A 20549-nucleotide genomic window follows, 5' to 3' on the forward strand; every position below is an offset into this window, starting at 1 on the left:
GGGCTAACCTATGTCAAGCTCCATACACAGAATGCTTTACAATGAAGAAATGTTTACAAAGCTTCGTAAACACTAATTCATTCTTCTCATCAAAATTCTTACAAAACAGTTGAAAGAAATGTTAGCTTGGGTGTCCCATTCCCCACCTCCCCTTACTGTTCAGGGTATTATTCTGCTCCCTGTTTAACTCTGTGAACATCTGCAGCAGTTTAAAGTCACTCCATTTTGTATGAGAATTTATTTTGTGTTCCTCTGTATTTATAAAAAAAAATACAAGGCTAATTCAGAGTACTTCTCTTAAGTTTAAATTGTTGATTGAATAAATAAGAGTGGGTTCAAATACTAATATTTTCTTTTTCTCTCCCGCATGTAGTCTTCTTAATCTTTGTTCTTTGAAGAACCAGGATCACTTATTAAAACTGACTGTTTCTAGTTTGGATTACAGCAGAGATGGATTAGCAAGAGTCATCCTTTCTAAAATCCTAACAGCAGCTACTGATGTAAGTTCAAATCAATTTACATTCCATGGTTATTTGCAATTAGACATGCATTTTGTTCAAGATGTGTGATTTTATTTTGAAAATGGTATATATTCCGAAAGGCTTTTATTTTTGTATTTAGAGAAATGAAACTCCTACTCGTGCAACTTTAGGACTTGCTATGGACTTCACACCTTGTGTTGTATTTGTGCTCAAGACGTTAAGTCATTCATACAGTTTTCTGTCATGTATAAGAGGGGTTAAAGTCTTTAAATACGTGCACAAAATGTAAATGCATACACCAAATGTAAACCAAGTATAATGTTATTGTCTAGATCAGTGGACATGCTAAATCAGTAGTGAGAGCATTGTTTTCACAACAAGAAATATGTGTTTCTAACATTAATACACCTTGTAGTGATAGGTACTGCTCTGATGATTGAGATGACTCTGCAGGACTTGGGAGAAGCTATAGTTCCTAGAATGAAGACTCAGAAATAGGCATTGGGATTGGTACTTCCGAGTCAAAGGTGGTGGGTGCAAATAATACACTAAATCTATGTAGCCACGGGAAGGGAAGCTACTGAACCTTTAAGAAAAGAGAAATCATTCAGGTGTTATGTAGTAGACAAGCAAGTGTTGATGTCAGATAAATGAGAATTAAATAAGTTGCAGTCTAACTAGGAAAAGGACTTTCAGTACTATGAGGCAAGCTGTTCTGTCAACTGGACAAGGAAGAATATATACTAAAATGAATGCAGGAGGGCGTAAAGTAGACACTAGCTTTAAATATCTCTCTGTATTTAGGAAGAGGAGAGGGGAAAGAAAAGTCAAGCATATTTCTCTGAGGCTACTAAAGATGTGATGATTGTTGCAGGTAGAGTCTGAAAGTAATGGATATAGTTGGTTTTGAAAGAATGACTCATTGAAAGAAGAGGGTGAAATTCTCTACTGACTAAATTATTAAGTAATTTTTTGATAAAATGATGGCTTTAGCATTCTTTCTCTATATATGTGTTGTGCCTAGTCTGAGCAGGCAAATAGAAAATAACATGTGAGGACACATGTCTGCATCGTTATTAGACTTCTAAGCTCCTTTTACATGATGGCCAATTAAGAGCAGTTTAGACAGTGGAACTTCATTTAGCTGTTTCCATTGAGACTTTGTGTCAATAGATACCACCCCCCACACGCACCCACCAGCAATTTTTCCTCTCATAAAAGGAGGCTACGCAAGAGGGAACAGCACACCAGCATTTCAGTTGCTTCCAAATGCAACCAGTGAACAATTAGAAATAACTCTAGGCATGTTGTAATAATTTCTTCAGAACCTACAGTACAACTATGTGCAGTTCAGCTCTATGAGTAATGAGTAGCAAGCATTCCTTGTCTTCTAGATACAGATGGGATAGACTTAACTCTCCAGCGCCTTGTAGAGCCCCCAGGTTTGCTCACTTCAGTTCCAGCCAGTTTGGGATTCTGAAAAGGATCATAGATCGCGATCTAATGTTTAATAGATCTCAGTGGTATTACTTCCAGTATTTAATGCCAGACCTTAACAGATGAACTCCATGGAAAAAGCTAAGAGACATTCTACAGGTTCAGGAATTTAAGAATGCAAATTTTGCAGCTTAAACCTAAATAATTATCTTTAAAGGTGGAGATGTTTTTTGCCAGACACACTGATACCTTGTCATGCCTGTGATGTTTTAAGGTCTTAGTCTGTTATGGCTTCTGAGTTCTAATGTTTCAGTTTCTCAGTCTCACATTGATATGTGGATCTAGCAATGGTGGTGAGGGAAGCATCAGAGATTATGTAGGTGGTTAGTTTTGGCAATATTTTGCAATACAAAAGGATAGAAATAATTAGGATATATCTTCTCAAGCACCTAACACTGGCTGATTCTCTAAGTGAAAGTGTAACCTGTCTTTTACATGCACTGGTTTTGGTCAACAGTACTTAGTGTCAGCACTGGTTGCGAAGTCAACTGTAGTCGGTCTCTTAACAGTAGGGATCTCTAGGCAAATTTGTGGCTGAGATCTGTTGTGACTCAAATTCTACTAGCTAGACTTCAATATGGCATCCAGTTGCAGTGGATGAGATTGTACCCTGATTCTGTACCCTGCAGTACCATGAGAATCCCATCAATATTAACAAAGAGATTTACAATAACAAATTTAAGAAATATCAAAAACTTAAAGCTTCTTTGTTTATCAGAAATGTACATGAATCTTTTACTATCAAGGTAATAGAAAAGAAGGAAGAGACACTGCTTGAACCTCTTAAAAAAAATAGAGCTGAACCTCTTAAAAAAAAAAAAAAAGAAAGAAAGAAAAGAAAAGAAAAAAAATAGGGCTTGACTTCCTATGTGGTATCTCTTGAGAATGTCGTGGGGTGGATAAAACTGTTTCAGGGCATTTTGTTTCCTGAACTAGTTAACCTGCTTGGGATTCTTAGAATTCATAAGGAAATATTTTGTGTTTTTGATCTAAAAGAGATCACACAAGCAGAATGGATTATCTCAGCAGCAGGAGCACATCTACATTTGCATCAACCACAGATGATTTTGTCCCTTCATAAAACTTATTTACTTCCTTTTAGAAGTTCTTTTCCTGTCTTGCATGTGCTCACTCCAAAATATTTTTGTCGTGGAAGATGACCTGTGGATATTCTAAGGAGAAAATTGAATACTAGTTGAAAAAAAGGCAAAATACCGACCTGTTGAGAATACCCCTTTGGCAATGCTCAGTGTACAGAATATTGCCAGTACCGCCTCTTGGAGAAAATGCCCTTGTTTAGTGCTTCTATCAGGTACTGATATATGTGCCCCGATAGAAGATCGAAGTGTTAAAAAACACAATCCAAGCAATAAACCTTTTTTATTAATCTGGTATTAACTGTATTTTAATGGTATTTTTGAGCTTTTGTAATTGGCAAAAGTACAGGTCTCTTCCAGAAGTTAAAATGGTCATGTGAAGTGACAGGAGTAGTCAATTCCAAGTTGAATGAGGTACCAGAAAGAGTATTGAAGTATTGATCTGACAGGTATTTGCATGGGCTATTTCACTGACTGACGAGTAATTTGGAAGTACATTTGTTTAGATGTTAGTGTCTGCTATTTCCTCGATTTTACGGTATGAAGTTCTTAAACGTTGTTGCCACCAGCAAACTAAAATTTATTCCTTTGTTATTTGGCAAGCATGATTGGGGCGGGAAGCTTATCGCAGTTTATACCACTCATTGGTCTGTCCCGTAAGGAGAACATATTTTAAAGTATTAATACAGCTGGTGTTCTGTCACCTTGGACAAGTGAATTATAAAGATTTAACAATGAACATGCAATTCAGTTCAAGTAAGGTATTCACAAGTCCTCCCACCTTCCCTTTTCAACAGTTTCTGATGAGAACCTGATGAGGTAAGTGGAGCCTGTATAGGAAATGGCAAGAAAATCCTTATGGAAGGAGTTTTACCCATCTATAATACAGAAGACAGATTGTGATATTAATTCTGTATATTGTATCTGGCTTATAAATTCTACTTAAAAACAAAAAAAAATGAATGGAACTGGACGTAACTTCTAAAAAGCTGTGTTTGCAGGGGAAAAAAGATAACTTCCAGTAAGGGTTCTTCCCTTCAAAAATTCTAATTCCCTGAGATTTTTTTCAATGAAACATCTTATTACTAGTTTGTGTTCATTTGAAGAGCTGAAGTTGCTCTTTTTTGGGTGTTAACTGTGGTTATAGCCTCAAACACCTTTTACAGCTACTCAGAGCTGTAATGTGGGTTTGTTCTCCGTTTGTTAATGAGTGTCTCAGTATGAATGAGAAAAATTTGTTTCTACAGTCACTTTAGCATTAGGAGAGTGTGGCATTTTTGGGTGACTGTGTGCAACAAAAACACGGAGCAACATCCTTGATCAGTGAAGCAGAAGCATATGCTAACATGCCTTCATATGTGCTCTGGTGACTCATGCTGAAGCAAGTTAGTACTGCCTCAGCTGCCTTTCTACCAGTTCATGATAGAAATGGCAGAATAGGCGGTGTGTCATCTTCTCAACTGTTATAGTTCATAGCTGAACATTTTACCTTTAACCCTCACGGGTGGCTAAGGGGGTAGGCCCATCCTACATCTTCTGGCACCTGTGCTGAGCTGTATCTAATCAGCTGAACATACTTGCTTTGTCACACATTGGGTCCTTTAGCAGTAAACATAAGGCACTCCTCCTGGCAGTTTGGTACAGGATATCATCTGCATCTTGTATGTAGTTTGCCCTTGGAGGGCCGGGGTGTCTGTTTCCTCAGATAGCCTCTGCACTGGTTTTCCTTTCAGTTCTTGTCAAAAATAAAAACATTTCAGAGGGTCATTTCGGCTGGGGATGCAATGCTGGATTTTACCCCTCTGGTTTGGGAAATGCATTCAGGTGATCTTACTGCATGGAGGCAGTGGCCTTGTTTGAAGACTTCGGGTTGGTTGAAATGAAAGCAATGTTTTTGCAGCCCCACGTCAGAGGTTCCACAGAACTAGCTAATATTAACTATAAGACCTTGTCCTTGGGTGGAGAGAACTGGTTCCGCGCCTATTGTGTATGTAAGGTTGGGATTCTCCCCCCCTCCCCTCCCCCAGTTCATCATTTCATACTTACCTGCAGTGAATTTTGTTTGTCATTTTATCATCCCATCAGAGTCATGAGGTCCATCTCATGTTTTCCTTCTCCAAATAGAAGATAAAAGTTGTGCTTTTTCTACAAAAGCTATCTGGATGAATTAATTCCTTTTCAGGAAGTATTTCAGGAAGTGAAAATTTAAGTTTTGTTCTCAGTATAGTTATAGCGTTAGCTGTGATTCTTTATATACTTTATACACTTTAACTCTTGAACTACATGACACTGAATTCTGGATTCATATTATTGTGTTATTCTGTGGGCTTAGCATCGAAATAAAATGATCATTTTAGCATAATTGTTCTAATCTTCCTTAAATGTATTACTAGTCATCTATTCCACGTACAAAGAATACCACTTGACATGTATGCAGGCCATTTCGAAATGATATGCAGCCTAGCTCAGTTGGGAATCACTGTTGCCACAATCGTTCCTGAAACTTACGTTGTGTCCTTCCTGCCTTCCCTCCAAAAAAAAAAAAAACCCAACAACAACAACAAAAAAAGTCTCTGTATATTCAAAAATTAGAAAAAGTAGAAACGTGCAGGTGATATGTGAAGGTCAAATAATGAAACAAGGTTTTTGAGATTAACTGTGCACATTCACATTTTCTACTCCCATTTTCTTAGAAGCCCTACATACCAGGTATTTCTGGAGAAAAATCTGAGACAACTCCAGGAACTATTGTTAACCTAGGTAGTGCTGCCCAAGCTGCACCAATTCTCCTGTCTCTTATAGTGCACATTTGCAAGTCCATCCCAGCACAGATCACTTTACGGTTTAACATATAGAAAAGTTACTTGGTTGTAGCTATCACAGTTGTAAAGGTAAAAGGACTGAAGACCTGTAATATCTGTGGTAAAAAGTTGATGTTAATTAGTTTATGCTGTTCTTCAGCAAGTTTTGAAGAGCAATATGGGAACTGACAAAATACTTACTCCATTCTGCCATCACTTAGAAAACCACAAAGTAGAAAACTAAATGTTGGGAAGCTATCTTATTACAGAAAATAATATTTTTATATTTAGAAGGTTTTCTGAGCAGCTGTGAAGATTAGATACTTTCAGAAGACCAGTTAAAAGTTATTAAAATAAATTCCCCTGAGGTTCTGAGGTTCTAAGGTTTGCTTGTTAATCAAAGTGTTTTTCAAGTCATTACATACATGGAAGTATGAAACCGTACTGGCTGTTTTACTCCTTCATATGCTGCTGACTTTCAGTATGGTGCCTATGGCTTTCCAATGAGACTTGCAATGACCAGATTACTCATGATTTCAGACTTAAATTCACCATTTGGTAAGAGAAATGGCTCTCTAGTAGACTGTAGTTCTAATGCCTGAAGTGGGTATCATAGTTATATGCTATAAAATGCTGCAATTGAAAATTTATTTTTAAAAGTGAAGAATCATTAACAGCATTAGCTATTTTTCTTCCATTCAAACAAGCGTTTCTGTTGATTTTTGCAGAGCTGCAGGTTGTATGCAACAAAACACTTACGAGTATTACTGAGAGCAAATGTAGAGTTCTTCAGCAACTGGGGTATTGAGTTACTGGTGACCCAGTTACATGATAAAAATAAAACTATTTCTTCAGAAGCACTTGATATTCTAGATGAGGCATGTGAAGACAAGGTGAGCATCATTTACCTTTTCGACATCTTTTTGGTATGCAACTCCATAAGCTTTTTTTTCTTTCTTTCTTTTTTTTTCTTAGTGGAGATACGGACATTTATATATCTAAGTAAAGGCATACAGCAAGCTACTGACAGATTGCTTTCTTGGTCTCCTGGGCAGCCTGCTCTAGGTGACCGTGCTTGAGCAGGAGGGTTGGACTACATGATCTCCAGAGATCCCTTTCAACCTCAACTATTTTGTGATTCTGTTATCATTGATGAACTCCACAATAGTATACAGGCCCCTTGTTAAAAAGACTGCAGTATTAATGACAAGAATGAGTAGACTTGTAGATGATGGTTACTTATAAATACTAATTCAGGTATTTTGATACTATACGTTTTGTAAAGTAATACAAATTTAATGACAGAAAGTACCTAAAGTGACTAATGTTAGGATAAGCTTAGTACTGTTTGATACTTCCTTTCATGAAATACTTGTTTCCTCACTGCTGACAGTCTGTTGTTGTAATTTTCAGAATTATATAGTGCTCAGATGTCCCATATGCATTTTCATTTTAGGCCAATCTTCATGCCCTTATCCAAATGAAACCTGCCCTTTCTCATCTTGGAGACAAGGGTTTACTTCTGCTTCTAAGGTAAATGTGGAGTATACTGTTTCACTTTACACTGGGAAAAGTAAGCACATATTTATATTCAAATTACATGATTTATTTTTCAGTGGAGTACTGACTGTCTAATGTTACTTTTCAGATTTCTGTCCATTCCAAAGGGGTTTTCCTATCTAAATGAAAGAGGCTATGTAACAAAACAAATGGAGAAGTGGCAAAAGGTAATATTAAGAATATAAAGTGTGCATTCACTTGAAACTTAAAAGTAGGAAGGGTGTGAATACAAAGGTTTAGGAGGTCAAAGGCTGTGAAAAATATTGTACGTTCACACGTGTGTTGCTAATGCTAGTACACTTACTGCTTCAGTGATTTATGATTTTGTTGCAAAAGATCAACAAGAACTTAGTTTCATAGCTCCTCTGTAGATGCATGCTTTTGATTTAGCCAGGCCGTCTGTTGAATTTTGATACTCTAGCAAGAATTTAAGGACTGCAGTGGCTTACTGAATTTCCCAGTTAGTTGTATAAAATTGTGTCTAGAGAACTGCAGAAAGAGTTACTGCTTTTCAAGACACTTGTCACCGCTGTTTTTTCCTAATGAAAGTTAGGTCTAGATATTGTGAAAATTCAATTAGCCTATGCTGTTAGAAAGTAAATAGGAACACAAGTCTCACTAAGAAAAGTGTATCTAAATAAAATAAAACTAAAATAAAACCATTCATGTATTACTTTATAATTGATTGTGTGTGTTTGTCTTCCTGTGGCAGATGTACCATTATAATGGTATATTCCTGCTGGCCATTAGGCAACTCTGTGAATAACTTATGTGTAAGTTATCACTTGTTTAGGAATACTGAAATGCATGGTGTTCTGTTGGGATTGTTCAAGTTAGAAAAAGAAGTGAGATGTTTCCCTCTTCTCTTCCCTCCCTCTTTAACAAATTTCCTGAACTAATTATGGAATCAGTTGTAGATTCTGTGAAAAATCATTGTGTATGTGAAGTGCAGTAATTATGGTGAGTCTGACTTCAGAGTATAAAAAAATTGAGCCTTCATTAAGGGGCCCTTTGGTTGTTCCTTCCTTGTAAAGAAAGTACCGTATTATAAAACCATGAACCACTTAACTGTGTTGTATCAATCTGTCTGTCATCTTTTAGGAATATAATTTAAAGTATGTTGAGCTGATTGAAGAACAACTTAATGAGGCACTTACCACATATCGCAAACCTGTTGATGGTGATAACTACGTTCGTCGGAGCAACCAAAGGTAAACACTCTCCAAAAGATTTTTCTTTCTCTTAAAACTTGTAGTAAATACACTGTAATGTATTTTAAAAGAAAATTTCATAACTGCTATGAAATCATAGAACTTCTCTTTCTACCAGATTACAGCGACCACATGTCTACCTGCCCATTCACCTTTATGGCCAACTGGTGCACCATAAAACAGGCTGCCATTTATTGGAATCTCAGGTCAGAATATTAACTTTTAATAACTTTTATGGTTAGAGAGTACTGTAATCCTTTTTAAATAAATTTGTTTTAAAAGGTATCATCACTTAAACAGTCACTGCAAAACAGATAGATTATAAAAGTCTCAAATTATATGGAGACAAAAATTTGTGAAGACGGTCTTTGCCATCTAGTTTCATGTAAGATTCTTTCCTGAAACCAAAATATTAGAGAAATACTTTGCAATATTTTTCTTAAAATGGGTGGCAAAAAATTAGACTCACAGGCAACTCAACAGTAGAAATGATTTTTCATTCTGTGTACAAATGTGTGAATTCTGTAATGACTCATGTCAAACCGTGCCTGTCCTTTTATAAATGTAAAAATGTAAGTAGAGGTGAGACAAAATTCTTTCTATTTACTATAAAAACTAAGAAAACAAACCCTAAAACAGTTCTTTGTTTAAATAAATGACTTTTGACTTTTAAACTAGGTTTACAAAATGATATATTGAATTGTATATAATAACTGAAAATTTCAAGAGAGCACTTACATATTGCAGTGGGTTAATCTGATGAATCTGTCGTTTTTTTAAAAATTGTGAATTAAACCTGGTGCATTCAGTGGTTAAGTTAATTTTTTTTACCTTCATTACTGATAATTTATCCTCATTATGTCAGAACTATCACTGTTTATTTTAGGGTGCATACTTTAAATTAGTGCTTTACACTTAGTAAAAATGCAAGAGAATATGTTTCACTGAAGTCCGCTTTTCATTGTGAACTAAGTGCTTTTTTCGTTTGTTTTTCTCCTTCAGAGTATTGTTCCAGATCTAAGTTACACTGTTCGTTCCCCAATGCTGGATAAGTGGGAAGGAATTAAGCAGCTGAAAGCAGCTCTTTGGGCCTTGGTTAGTAATAGTCAGATTTACAAACTTCTGCAGCACTTTCAGTTCTGTTTTGACTTTTTGATACTGAAATAACTAAGCAAATCTCCTAAAACAGTTATTTAGGTATTTTGTCATAAAAGGGGTATTTTTCCAAGTGGACTCTCTGTATCCTAACTGGGCTTTCAGATAAAAATTCTATTTGTACCAATTTTGTTCTGTTTTTTAATTGTTGCTGTGGTTTTTGTTACAAAGAAAAAGAACAAATTGCTACAAGTAACAACAATATTAATATGGAACCAGGGGTTACAACTCGCTGTGGTGTATTTTTAATATAGTCACTGTGGTACTTCTAAACTCAGTGTTTCTGGAAGAAAGTTGGCTGCCCCTGTTGATGCATGTGAATATATGTCATGACACCTGTGGTAGCTGTCTAACAGGGAAAACCTAGTGTCTGTACCTGTCAAAGCTACACTTGTAAAGTTGTTTTGTTACCTGAAGTGTTTGACTATCCTCTTTCCTGTCTTCCCCAAAATGTATTTGGAAACATCTGTCCAAGCTGACTATTAGTGGAAGACATTGTAAGTATGTAATGAAGTGCTTTTGCGAGAGGGATGTAAAATAAGTAAACTTCAGATCTTACTGCAGTCTGCAGTATGACTGATAAGCTGAGAGCTACTGGCTGTGACCAATTCTAGGTATTATACATAGTGTATACAATGTGTAGCACCTCAACTAACAAGTGAAAGGCTTTTTGTTCAACAACACTGCAGGTCACATCAAAATTTAAACATGTTTGACAAACTGTCTTGTTCCAGGGCAACATTGGATCATCAAATTGGGGTCTTAACTTGCTTCAAGAGGAGAATGTAATCCCTGATATAATGGCGCTTGCCCAGCATTGTGAGGTTCTCTCCGTTAGAGGGTATGTGTATTTGATTTTAAACATAAAATTTACAAGATGGTATTCCAGTATGTTTTCAAGTAGACTTTCTTCAGGACACATGAATATAATGTTGCCACTTATTTTGAAGTCAGTTATTAAAGATCATCAATGACAAAGTTTGAGGGGAATCTCAGAATTGTATAAGGTTAGAAGTACATGCAGTAAGCCAATGAAAAATTATTTTTCATTATTTTCAAATCTTTAGAAAAAAGCATAAATAGATAATCTTTTTTGCCTAATACTGATCCTACTTTTATGTTTGTCCTTTAAAAAAAATACACTTCTGTATTATATGTATCTGGGGTTTTGTAGTAATTAGGGTTTATTTTTGAACAGTAGGTTTGCAGATATTTGAGTGTATTATTTAAGCTTCCATCGATTTACAAAAAAAAAAAAAATCAGGAACAAAAAGCAGCTTAGGAACTTTGTGAAGTTTCTGCTGAATTGTTTTGAGACTGTTTCCTTTAAAAACAAATTTTAGTTAAACTGGATGCTATATTGCTGCTCTTTTTTCTGTATGCATATCGAATACAGAACCTGTGTCTACGTGCTTGGTCTAATAGCCAAAACTAAACAAGGATGTGACATTCTGAAACATCACAACTGGGATGCAGTGAGACACAGTCGTAGACAGCCTTGGCCAGTGGTCCCTGATGACATGGAGCAGCTCTGCAATGAACTTTCTTCTATACCTAGCACCCTTAGCTTGAACTCTGAGTCCACCAGTTCTAGGCATAATAGTGAAAGTGAATCTGCACCTTCAAGTAAGTAAAGAATTGTGTTTTAGTGTTCTTACCAACCTTTTGGCAGGGTGAGGTTAAAGCAGATGGCTTAAAGGTGCTAATGCAGGAAAGAAGGGTACACGCAAGAGGATAGGGCTATTTACACTCAGAGAGAAAATGTGGACAAATGAGAGGGAAGAAAGCAAAGCAATGTCTCAGATTTGCATTTGGCTTAGAGGGTAAGAACTTTTAAAATTAGGGTAAATTGCTAGTTCTGAAGTCAACGCATGACAGCTTGCTGTAATACCCCACAGAAAACTCCATACCTAGGTATAAAGACGTATTTACTTTTATGTCCTCAAAGGAATATCTGGAAAACATTATATGCATACAGTATTACTATGTTTATATTCTTAATATGTTTTGTGTATATAATACATTTTAATTTTGCAAATGATATTTGGAGTTTAAATCCAGAAGTATACTGTATTTAGGTATCATTAAAGGAGTGCTTCATCAGTTTTAATCCTAACCGCTGGAGATCTGCACTGAAATAAGCCAGTGTGGCATTGCTTTTGAAGCAATGAAGTCTTCAGCTCAAGTATTCCTGAAGATGTTTAATTTACTGTACAAGGTCCTAAAGGAAAAATGTTGACTTGAAAGTTGCAACAGACCTCATAATCTGTAACTTTGGCTTTTTAGAATAGCTTACTTTTTTGCAACTTTGAAAAAAAGTTTGATTTCAGTGACAAGAGTTTCATATAATTTCAGGTATGTTTATCACGGAGGATGACCGTTTTGGCAGTACTTCCACCAGTACGTTCTTCCTAGATATTACTGAAGATGCGGAACAAATATTTTATGACAGACCTGGACCTTCAAAGGACAAAGACCGTAGTCCCTTTCCCTTTTTTTCTTCTAGCAGACTTGTGAAAAATCGCTTTTTAAACTCGCTTACTCTACCTAATAAAAAGCACAGGAGTAGCAGTGATCCAAAAGGAGGAAAACTGGCATCATCTGACAGTAAATCAGGCCTGAGGCGAAATCGTACTGTAACAGAACCATCCAGTAGCATAGACTTGACTCCTGGGGATGAATTGAACCCTGTTTTCAGAGTTCCTAAGATCCAGACTTTACGATTAGAAACTTCTTTTGTTGGAAGTAAGCACACAGAAGATACTGATAGTACCCCAAGTATTGGTGAAAATGATTTGAAGCTGCCAAAAGGTCTTGGAAATGAAAATCACCGGGAAAACACAAGCAGAGAAAGGCTAATAGGAGATGGTTCTACACAAACACATTTCAAAAGTCGTAGCTTAAGTTTTAATACAGATACCACAACAAGTGGCATAAGCTCAATGAGCTCTAGCCCTTCAAGGGAGACTGTAGGTGTGGACACTACAAATGTAGACACTGACTGTGGGAGTTTGAGTACTGTGGTAAGCACAAAAACAGTTAAACCAAGTCACTGTTCGACACCACAATCTAATCACCTGCCTCTCTCAAAATCAAATTCTGTATCCCTGGTACCACCAGGGTCTTCTCATACACTTCCTCGAAGAGCCCAGTCTCTTAAAGCTCCTTCTCTTGCTACAATAAAAAGTCTTGCTGACTATAACTTTAGCTATACAAGTTCTCGAGATGCCTTTGGCTATGCTACACTAAAACGCTTACAACAGCAGAGGATGCATCCCTCACTGTCTCACTCGGAAGCTCTAGCATCTCCAGCGAAGGATGTGCTGTTTACTGACACTATTACCATGAAGTCTGGCAGCCTGGATTCTCGGCTAACGCCAAGCCGGTAAGAGATTATGTTCTCATCTGTTCTCATTTTTCTAATAATTTTTTCCAGTTTCAGCTAAAAGTGACAGTCACTAGGCAGTGACTGATAATGTCACTAAAGATAGTACAGATGTTAGGAGAATAATAGGCTAATGAGAAGACTGAACTTCCAAAGTGCTGTAAGAGACGCTCAGTATTCATAGCTGTCCTCACTCCCATTCATGCCATTAAAGTGTTAAAGGGCTGTTTTCTTCCATCACGTTTTCTTCCTGTTTAACTCTTTGATCATTAAAAGAAAATTACACTGACAACATTACTAAAATTGAAATGACACCAAACTGCGCATGGTTTGGATATCTTTTTCAGAAAATAATTTTTTCTGCCTCACTTGGTGAGACTTTAGGATGTGGAGTGCTGCCTATATGCTATTCTTGTGTTCCCTATGGCTTTGAGGTGAGATATAGATCCCAGTGATGTGAATGTGAGTTTGGCTTCTAGCTTCAACAGAGCGAAGATTTTGCTCATAGGGTTTATTTTTAGATTGTAGTGCCACCTTTTTCTTATTGAGTAACATCAGATAGTCTTAGAACTAATTGGATAGTTATATAAGATACCTAGCTCATGACATCGACGTTCTTCCCAGCATAGCTACAGTCGGTGCTTAACAACTTTCTCTTAGGATGCTTTCGCACTTTCCAAACTTTTCCTTTCAAATAAACTTTTAGCGAGTGGATTTTCAGATTGCTCCTGAAAAGGAAAAGACACTTTCTACCTCTGTTTTTACCTAAACATCCTCTCTCACATGAGAGAAAGGGGAGAAGTTACCAGTACATTACTCACCTCCTTACTGTACAAACAGCAAATGCCTGGGCCCCAAACTACACGCCAGATACCAAGCTGAGTATATACTGCCTGTTCCTTTAGTACTGATTTCCTTTCCTTTCATCACGAAATTGTTGATATTTTCACACAATTCTGAATAGATGTTACGAAAGATAGGTTTTGTACCTTTCATTTTGTTTAGCTAAGTTAGACTGCGTGTACTGATTAAATTAAGGACAATTCCGTAGGTAAGCTGCACTAGCCTGGTTGATGGAAATGGAAGTCATGTTCCTTGCTCTGTCACAGGCTTCCTGTGTAACCTTGAGCAAATCAGTTTGATTTAAATGGCTACACAGACGATGTTGCGTCTGTAGTTGTGTGGTACCATTCTTCGTGATCATGTTCTTGATACACAAAAGAGCCTGGATGCAATGGACTTTCATCCTGAGACTGAGCATGCAACATAATGCTAATGGTGTTCGCAGTGCTTAGCTGTTCACGATCTCTCGTATCAGTGGTTTGATGCAAGGATTTGAGCTGACCTGTTTAGCATTGTACTGAAATGATTGGAGTGCTTATAGCTCTGATGGTGATGGCTTTGGTTTGAGAAGGTTAAAACAGCTTAGATGCTTCTGAGATCTGGTTTCTGACTGTGTTAGTGCTTCTAGTCCATTTCAGTTGGAGGCTGTTGAAAGCAGTAAAAGCAATTAGAGGCACTTGTAGACAAATACTACACCTTCACAGAGGACATTAAGGGAATAAGATGCCAATGAGGTGCTGGCTTCCTGCTTTGGATAGAACAGTTGAGAGCTTCTGCTAGGCAGCACCATCAGTATGTGCCCAATGCCAAAACACTCGGAGTGGGAGATGGAGCGTGGGTAATTTTCTCCTGCATTCAGGAGAAAGACCGAGTAGTGTGGGCAAAGCAGCCTTGGGGAGAGGCGCTGCTGCTAGGAATGCAGTCACAGCAATGCTAGGTGCTGCGCTATTTCTGAGCTGAAGATCTGAAGCATAACTGCTCATGTGGAATATTTCTCTGTGTCCCAGTTTTCAAAGTCTCAAAGTGTAAAACAGAAATCATACCATTTCTCTATCTCAAGGGATAATGTGAAGATAGAAAGTTATTTTAGAAAGAGAAAACTTTGAGTTGCCCGATTGTATAAAACTCCATGTTCCTGTTCGTTTGTTTTGTTTTGTGTAAGGTGTTGAACCAGCATCTCATCAGTAGAAAATACAATAACGCAGAACAGTGCACAGCCAGTTAAACAGTGTAATCTGAGATAATTATATAGCAGATCTATTTTTATGTATTTATTTATTTTTAGAGAAAAGGTTTTGGTTTGGAGATCCTTAAAGTCTACTACTAATATTTCAAATTTTGCAGAACTACCAATGTGAAGTGGAGATGCCGGCAAGCAAAGTGGAGACTAAATACAATTCATCTAACGAATGTCTCTCCTTATAAACACTACAATCAGTACTAGTGTGTTTACACAGAATAAGCTTTATTTTAATTCTACAGTATTTTATAAGCGATGGATAGGTATAGTTCATTTCTATATGGAAAGATCAATTTCATTTTTACATACAAAGTATGTAATAACAGAGAATGAGGGATATGCGTCATGTATACTGTAGGATGTGAAAAATTAGGATCATTCAGCCGGTTTACAAATCAAGCCAAAAATTGGGACCCCTGGGAAAAACACTTTTCATAAATTAATCTTTTTATTAAAAACCAGTATGTTTGTCAATAATATATTGAATTTGTGGCTGAGTGGGGGATAAAATCAACTTCTGCAAAATTAATTTTCCTTAACCATTATTTTCTTCCTGTAATTATGTTCATGCCTCATTTCACTACGTGCTTTCCACTTCCACTGTGAGCAAAGCAATGTTCCTGTGGACAATTGCTTGGCCACTACGTGCAGTCTCTTTCGATGCAGTGCAGTCCTGTACTATGCGTGAACTGAGGTAGTAATCCAGGTGAAAAAATAATGTATGATTTTGTAATTAAAGACTTAGTAGCATAATAATTTGCGTGCACTGTGCTAAGGATGTATAGTTAGTATTTTAGCACTTCCTAACCTTTTTGTTTTACCTTTTCAATGTTGATGTTCTTTTAACATAACCCATAGTGTGGTTTTCTATATGTATGGGGTTTTTTTCATTTTTAAACAAATTTGAGGAAGAATGGTGATGAAAGGGATGGAGAAGTCTGTCCTGTGTTATATTGACACCTATATGGTCATCTCCGAATACAAAGCTTTAATCTACCATGCAGATCATCTATTTATGCTGGCTAACAGAAAGCATTCACAGGTTCCCATATTTAATGAGAGTGAAAATGAGAGGTGGCCAAGAAAATTTCCCATTTCCCTGAAACTTGGCTTCAATTTTAATTCATTAACTTTCAGCTTACCTGGATTTTATCCTCCCCCTCCCCTGCCATTGGTCCCATTTCCATCACTAGGACTGTGGTCAGCACTGAGGACTTGTTCTCCAAATTCCTCTCTCGTGTCTTTCTCTCCAGTCTCATTTTCCCAATCATTTTCTTTCTTGTTCTTCAGGCTGCTTGTCACAGTCAACTCTGCTTGCTGTGCAGGTTCAAGTTCGTAGATGACTTCTTTAGAGTATAGGATAAAAAGCTCCTTGTTCTCATCTCTGATACTTAGCAGACCCAAACTTTGCAGTTGCAGGGATGTGCCTGCATAGTTCTGAGTCTGTGAATATCCAAAAAAGGTACATTTCAAAATAAGGCAGTTGCAGCAGTTTAAAAGTCTAAATATTTACTGACTGTGTGTAGGTGTGTGGGCTGTAAATTTTCAAAGACTAGCAAGTTGGTGGAAAATTGTTCTTTTTTTACAGAGTTGGCTACCCCTTAAGCAAAAGTTCCATCCTGCTATTCCTCAAGCCCCTGTCCCAGGACTTTCAAAGAAAAGATCACAAGAAATTTTTAACTGAGGAACTGCCAAACCATGCAATACAGCATGAGGCAGTACAATGCACAGAATGAAAGAAATGAGCCTAAATAGTTATAATTTGACACAGTGACAAGCTCTGGGTTTTACAATGGGAAGATGAGGATAGTCTTTGTCAGCAGACCTTATTTGTAATGTGCCAGAATGAATAATTTACCAAGATCGTGATTTGCTCTTTTAATGTTACAGGTTCATGAAAGCTTTAAGTTATGCTTCATTAGATAAAGAAGACTTATTAAGTCCTATTAACCAAAACACACTTCAGCGTTCCTCCTCTGTTCGCTCCATGGTTTCTAACGCTACATATGGTAGCTCTGATGATTACATTGGCCTTGCTCTCCCAGTGGATATCAATGAAATATTTCAGGTATTTATATGATAATTTAATGGGTTCATTTGCGTTTTCATACTAAATAGTGGCCAGCTGTGGCATTTTCATCAAAATAGGTAAGATTGCAAAAATAAGGAAAACATGATGTGGTACTTTAAAGGAATGCATTTGGGAGAACAGGAGTTGCTTTTCTACCCCTGTTTACAGAAAAGCTCCAGACTGTTTTGTGCTAGCATCTGTGTATGTGTTATTAGGCAAATGATGACACAGAATCAGTTACAGGAGTGTTAAATGATGGTAACATAAATATGCTGTCATAGGACTTTTAGTTTACAGGCAGTTCTTATACTAAAATTGGCATAGTTTATAGACACTTCTTATTATCTGTTTAGCCAGCTAGTTTGTATATTCATTAGTCAACCATATAATACATATAATCCTACAGTAAAGTCTTCCTGCTACCGTGTTCTGCCATGTAAATAGTTAATACTACTTTATTCACACTTATATCACCATACCATTGCATTGCTATTATTTAACCTTAGAGGTTCATACAAGTTAAAGCAGATTATCTCAGTGTTTTTTCCGTTCTCTTCCTTCTTAGTTAAGTAGACACTGACACATCACAAGGTTTAATGTTCTATTACTTGATTATCACAGACAGGACATTGTCTATATCAAAAGTAAATCAGTGTCTTCACTGTCTTTAGTTTTACTTAGTCTTTGCTTTTCAAACCTAAATTCCTTTCTTACTAATCTCAAAAATTACTAAAACTAGAGCAAAGGCTAAATCTTCTGTTATTCTTGCTTCTGTTCCTCCTTTATAAAATTACTACTCTATTTCTCTTTTACTACTGTTCCACAGTCTTCATGGCCTATTTTTGTTGCCTCAGTTTTCTCTCTCAGCTCTTTTTCTGGAACGGCTCTTTGTTTTTGCTGTGCTCTCCTGAGACATCTCCAGTGTTCTGGAGTGATCAGGGACAGATCATGAATAGCCATTTCTGGGTCACAAATTTCCTTACAGCCTGTAACACTGTGTTTTACTGTTTACTGACTTACTGATAAGACGTGCTTCGCAAATGCTTGTTCACATATGTACTTTTTTCTCATTGGCTTTTTTTAGCATTCAGGAATCCATCCATGACTTCTACTTCTAATTACATCTTTTTCCTGCAGTTGTCCTGATTAAAATATGTTTTTCCTTTGTATGTGATTATCATCTATGCTTATTTTAATTTTCACTTGAATATTCCAGGTAAAGGAAACTCCATATTTCCAGAAAAAAACCACACCTCCATTTGATGATCGTGGAGCTAGGGTCTTTGCACCTGATGCAGGAGGTATTTTTTTTCTCTTCTGTACCTTTCCATTGTTTACTTGTATGTTTGTTGTTTAGGGGGGCCGGGGAGGTATTTTTATTTACAAAAGAAGGTTATTTTTTGCTGTTTAGTTTTGAGGGCAGTGTTCTGGCTTTCAGGATAACAGACCATTAGCTCCTCTTTTAACGTAGTTCAAGATAACGCAATGTTGCTTAAAAGCAACGTAAACATGATCCACCTCTAATAAACTAAGGAAGAAAGTCTACATATCTTTTATTATAGTATAAGCTATTGCTAAGCAAAGACTGGTAGTGACAGTGGATTAAAGTAACATTTTAAACTAAGGTAAAAAATATAATGCTGCATACGTATTCAGCCATTACATTTTGACTCCTCTTTGATTACATGTGGATTTAGAGGTACCGATAAAGGTGTTAGGTGTGTATTTCAGAAAGTAAATTTTGTCTTTCTGTGATGTTTCTGTGACAGTTGAGATCAGCGGAAGTGATGGAACGTGGTACAAGAGAATTGCAAGTGTTCTGTAATGCCTGGCTTGTTCTGGAATGCGCTTCCTTTTTACTCCAGAGTAGTCAGAAACGTGTAGGGCATCAATATGTATCTTTTTAGTAGGACAGCTTTAAAAAAAAACAAAAACAAAAAAACAAAAAAAAACCATTGATGATACTGATTCTAGAGCCATTTAGGATAGCTGTTGTTTTGCTTCTCAGTTATCTGGAACTTTTATCACAAGCACATTGAACATCCAAATAGATGCATCTTAATGATTTTTTTTTTTAATTTTGTTGTGTTAATGTAATATGTAAAGCTGATTTTCCTGAAAGTGTGTTTCTGTAGTTTGTAAGTTTTGGTGTAAAGCAACTCTTGTTCAGAATTGCATTTGTTGGTATTTTCCACTCAGGGAAGAGCATGTCACTGAAGTGCCTTAGCCTTGCTTCTGCATTGTTGAGTCTAGTTTCTTGCTGTTACAGGCACTAAGTCATTGTTTTAAATTGTGTTTTTGTTTTCATTTGTGCATATATCATTTATATACATCTTGTGTATTGTTTTACTAATCTCGTTTGATACTGTGGAAATTCATAACATAATAGTATTACATGAGTATTGCTAATGTTGAAATAACGTCAGGCTTTAACACATATCTTCTTACAGTATGTGTTTGTAGGTTTAATTGTATCCTTTGCAGTAGTTTGTCATTTATGATAAGCTAGGACTAAAATGCTATGTTTACTACTGTAACACTAGCAAATCTTGGAGCTTAACCATTCCAAAAATTATCTAGATTTTTTTTGGTTCGGCCTTTAAAGGAGGAATTTAATTCAAATAATGTTATAGTAATTGTTGGTTGTGTGGTTTTGTTTTTTTCTGATGTTTAATTGCTTATCTGCAGGTCTTCCATCAGGTACAAGTGATGTTGTCAAAAGTCCTTTTCAGATGCTTCGACAGCAGATCAGTCTCACAGAAATAATGAATACTAGCCGTTCAGATGCCTCTCAGTTTTTAGAAAATACAGAGGATACTGGATTACAGGAGCACACAGATGAGAACTGCCTTTATTGTGTCTGCATTCAAATATTGGGTTATCAGCCTAACAACAAAGTGAACTCTTCATATAGTCGTGCAGGTTAGTGTTCTCTTGTGAGGAAGTGTGATAAAAGTGAAGAAAAATTTTGAATTATGTTCATCTTTAAAAATGATGAATCTATAATTTCCTCTTATTGACTATACTGCCTTGAAATTAGTTTTCATTAATAAGCTCATTAATATTAGCTTTCCTTATGCAACCAGTGGTATTTCTGTAGTAGTTTTCATCTGTTCTGTTTCCAGTAGTGTTAGTTGTGTTTGTATTTTTTAATATTTCTAAAAGCATGTCAAAATATAAAATATGAAATTTTAAACCGTAGTCAGT

The 20549-nt window shown here is 36.5% G+C and overlaps 1 protein-coding gene across 1 annotated transcript in view; it reads left to right on the forward strand.

The window, feature by feature from the left end:
• LOC112983590 (rapamycin-insensitive companion of mTOR) overlaps positions 1–20549 on the forward strand; it is a 93527-nt gene that overhangs the window by 62703 nt on the left and 10275 nt on the right. The window contains exons 22-34 of the mRNA XM_064502082.1: positions 374–500; positions 6606–6770; positions 7334–7410; positions 7526–7604; positions 8539–8648; positions 8767–8854; positions 9651–9743; positions 10538–10644; positions 11200–11429; positions 12159–13188; positions 17162–17339; positions 18559–18643; positions 20031–20264. Of these exons, the coding sequence (XP_064358152.1) occupies positions 374–500; positions 6606–6770; positions 7334–7410; positions 7526–7604; positions 8539–8648; positions 8767–8854; positions 9651–9743; positions 10538–10644; positions 11200–11429; positions 12159–13188; positions 17162–17339; positions 18559–18643; positions 20031–20264 (2603 nt within the window). The remainder of the gene's footprint in view (positions 1–373; positions 501–6605; positions 6771–7333; positions 7411–7525; positions 7605–8538; positions 8649–8766; positions 8855–9650; positions 9744–10537; positions 10645–11199; positions 11430–12158; positions 13189–17161; positions 17340–18558; positions 18644–20030; positions 20265–20549) is intronic.

Source organism: Dromaius novaehollandiae, chromosome Z, assembly GCF_036370855.1.
Source record: "Dromaius novaehollandiae isolate bDroNov1 chromosome Z, bDroNov1.hap1, whole genome shotgun sequence".
Lineage (NCBI taxonomy): Eukaryota > Metazoa > Chordata > Aves > Casuariiformes > Dromaiidae > Dromaius > Dromaius novaehollandiae.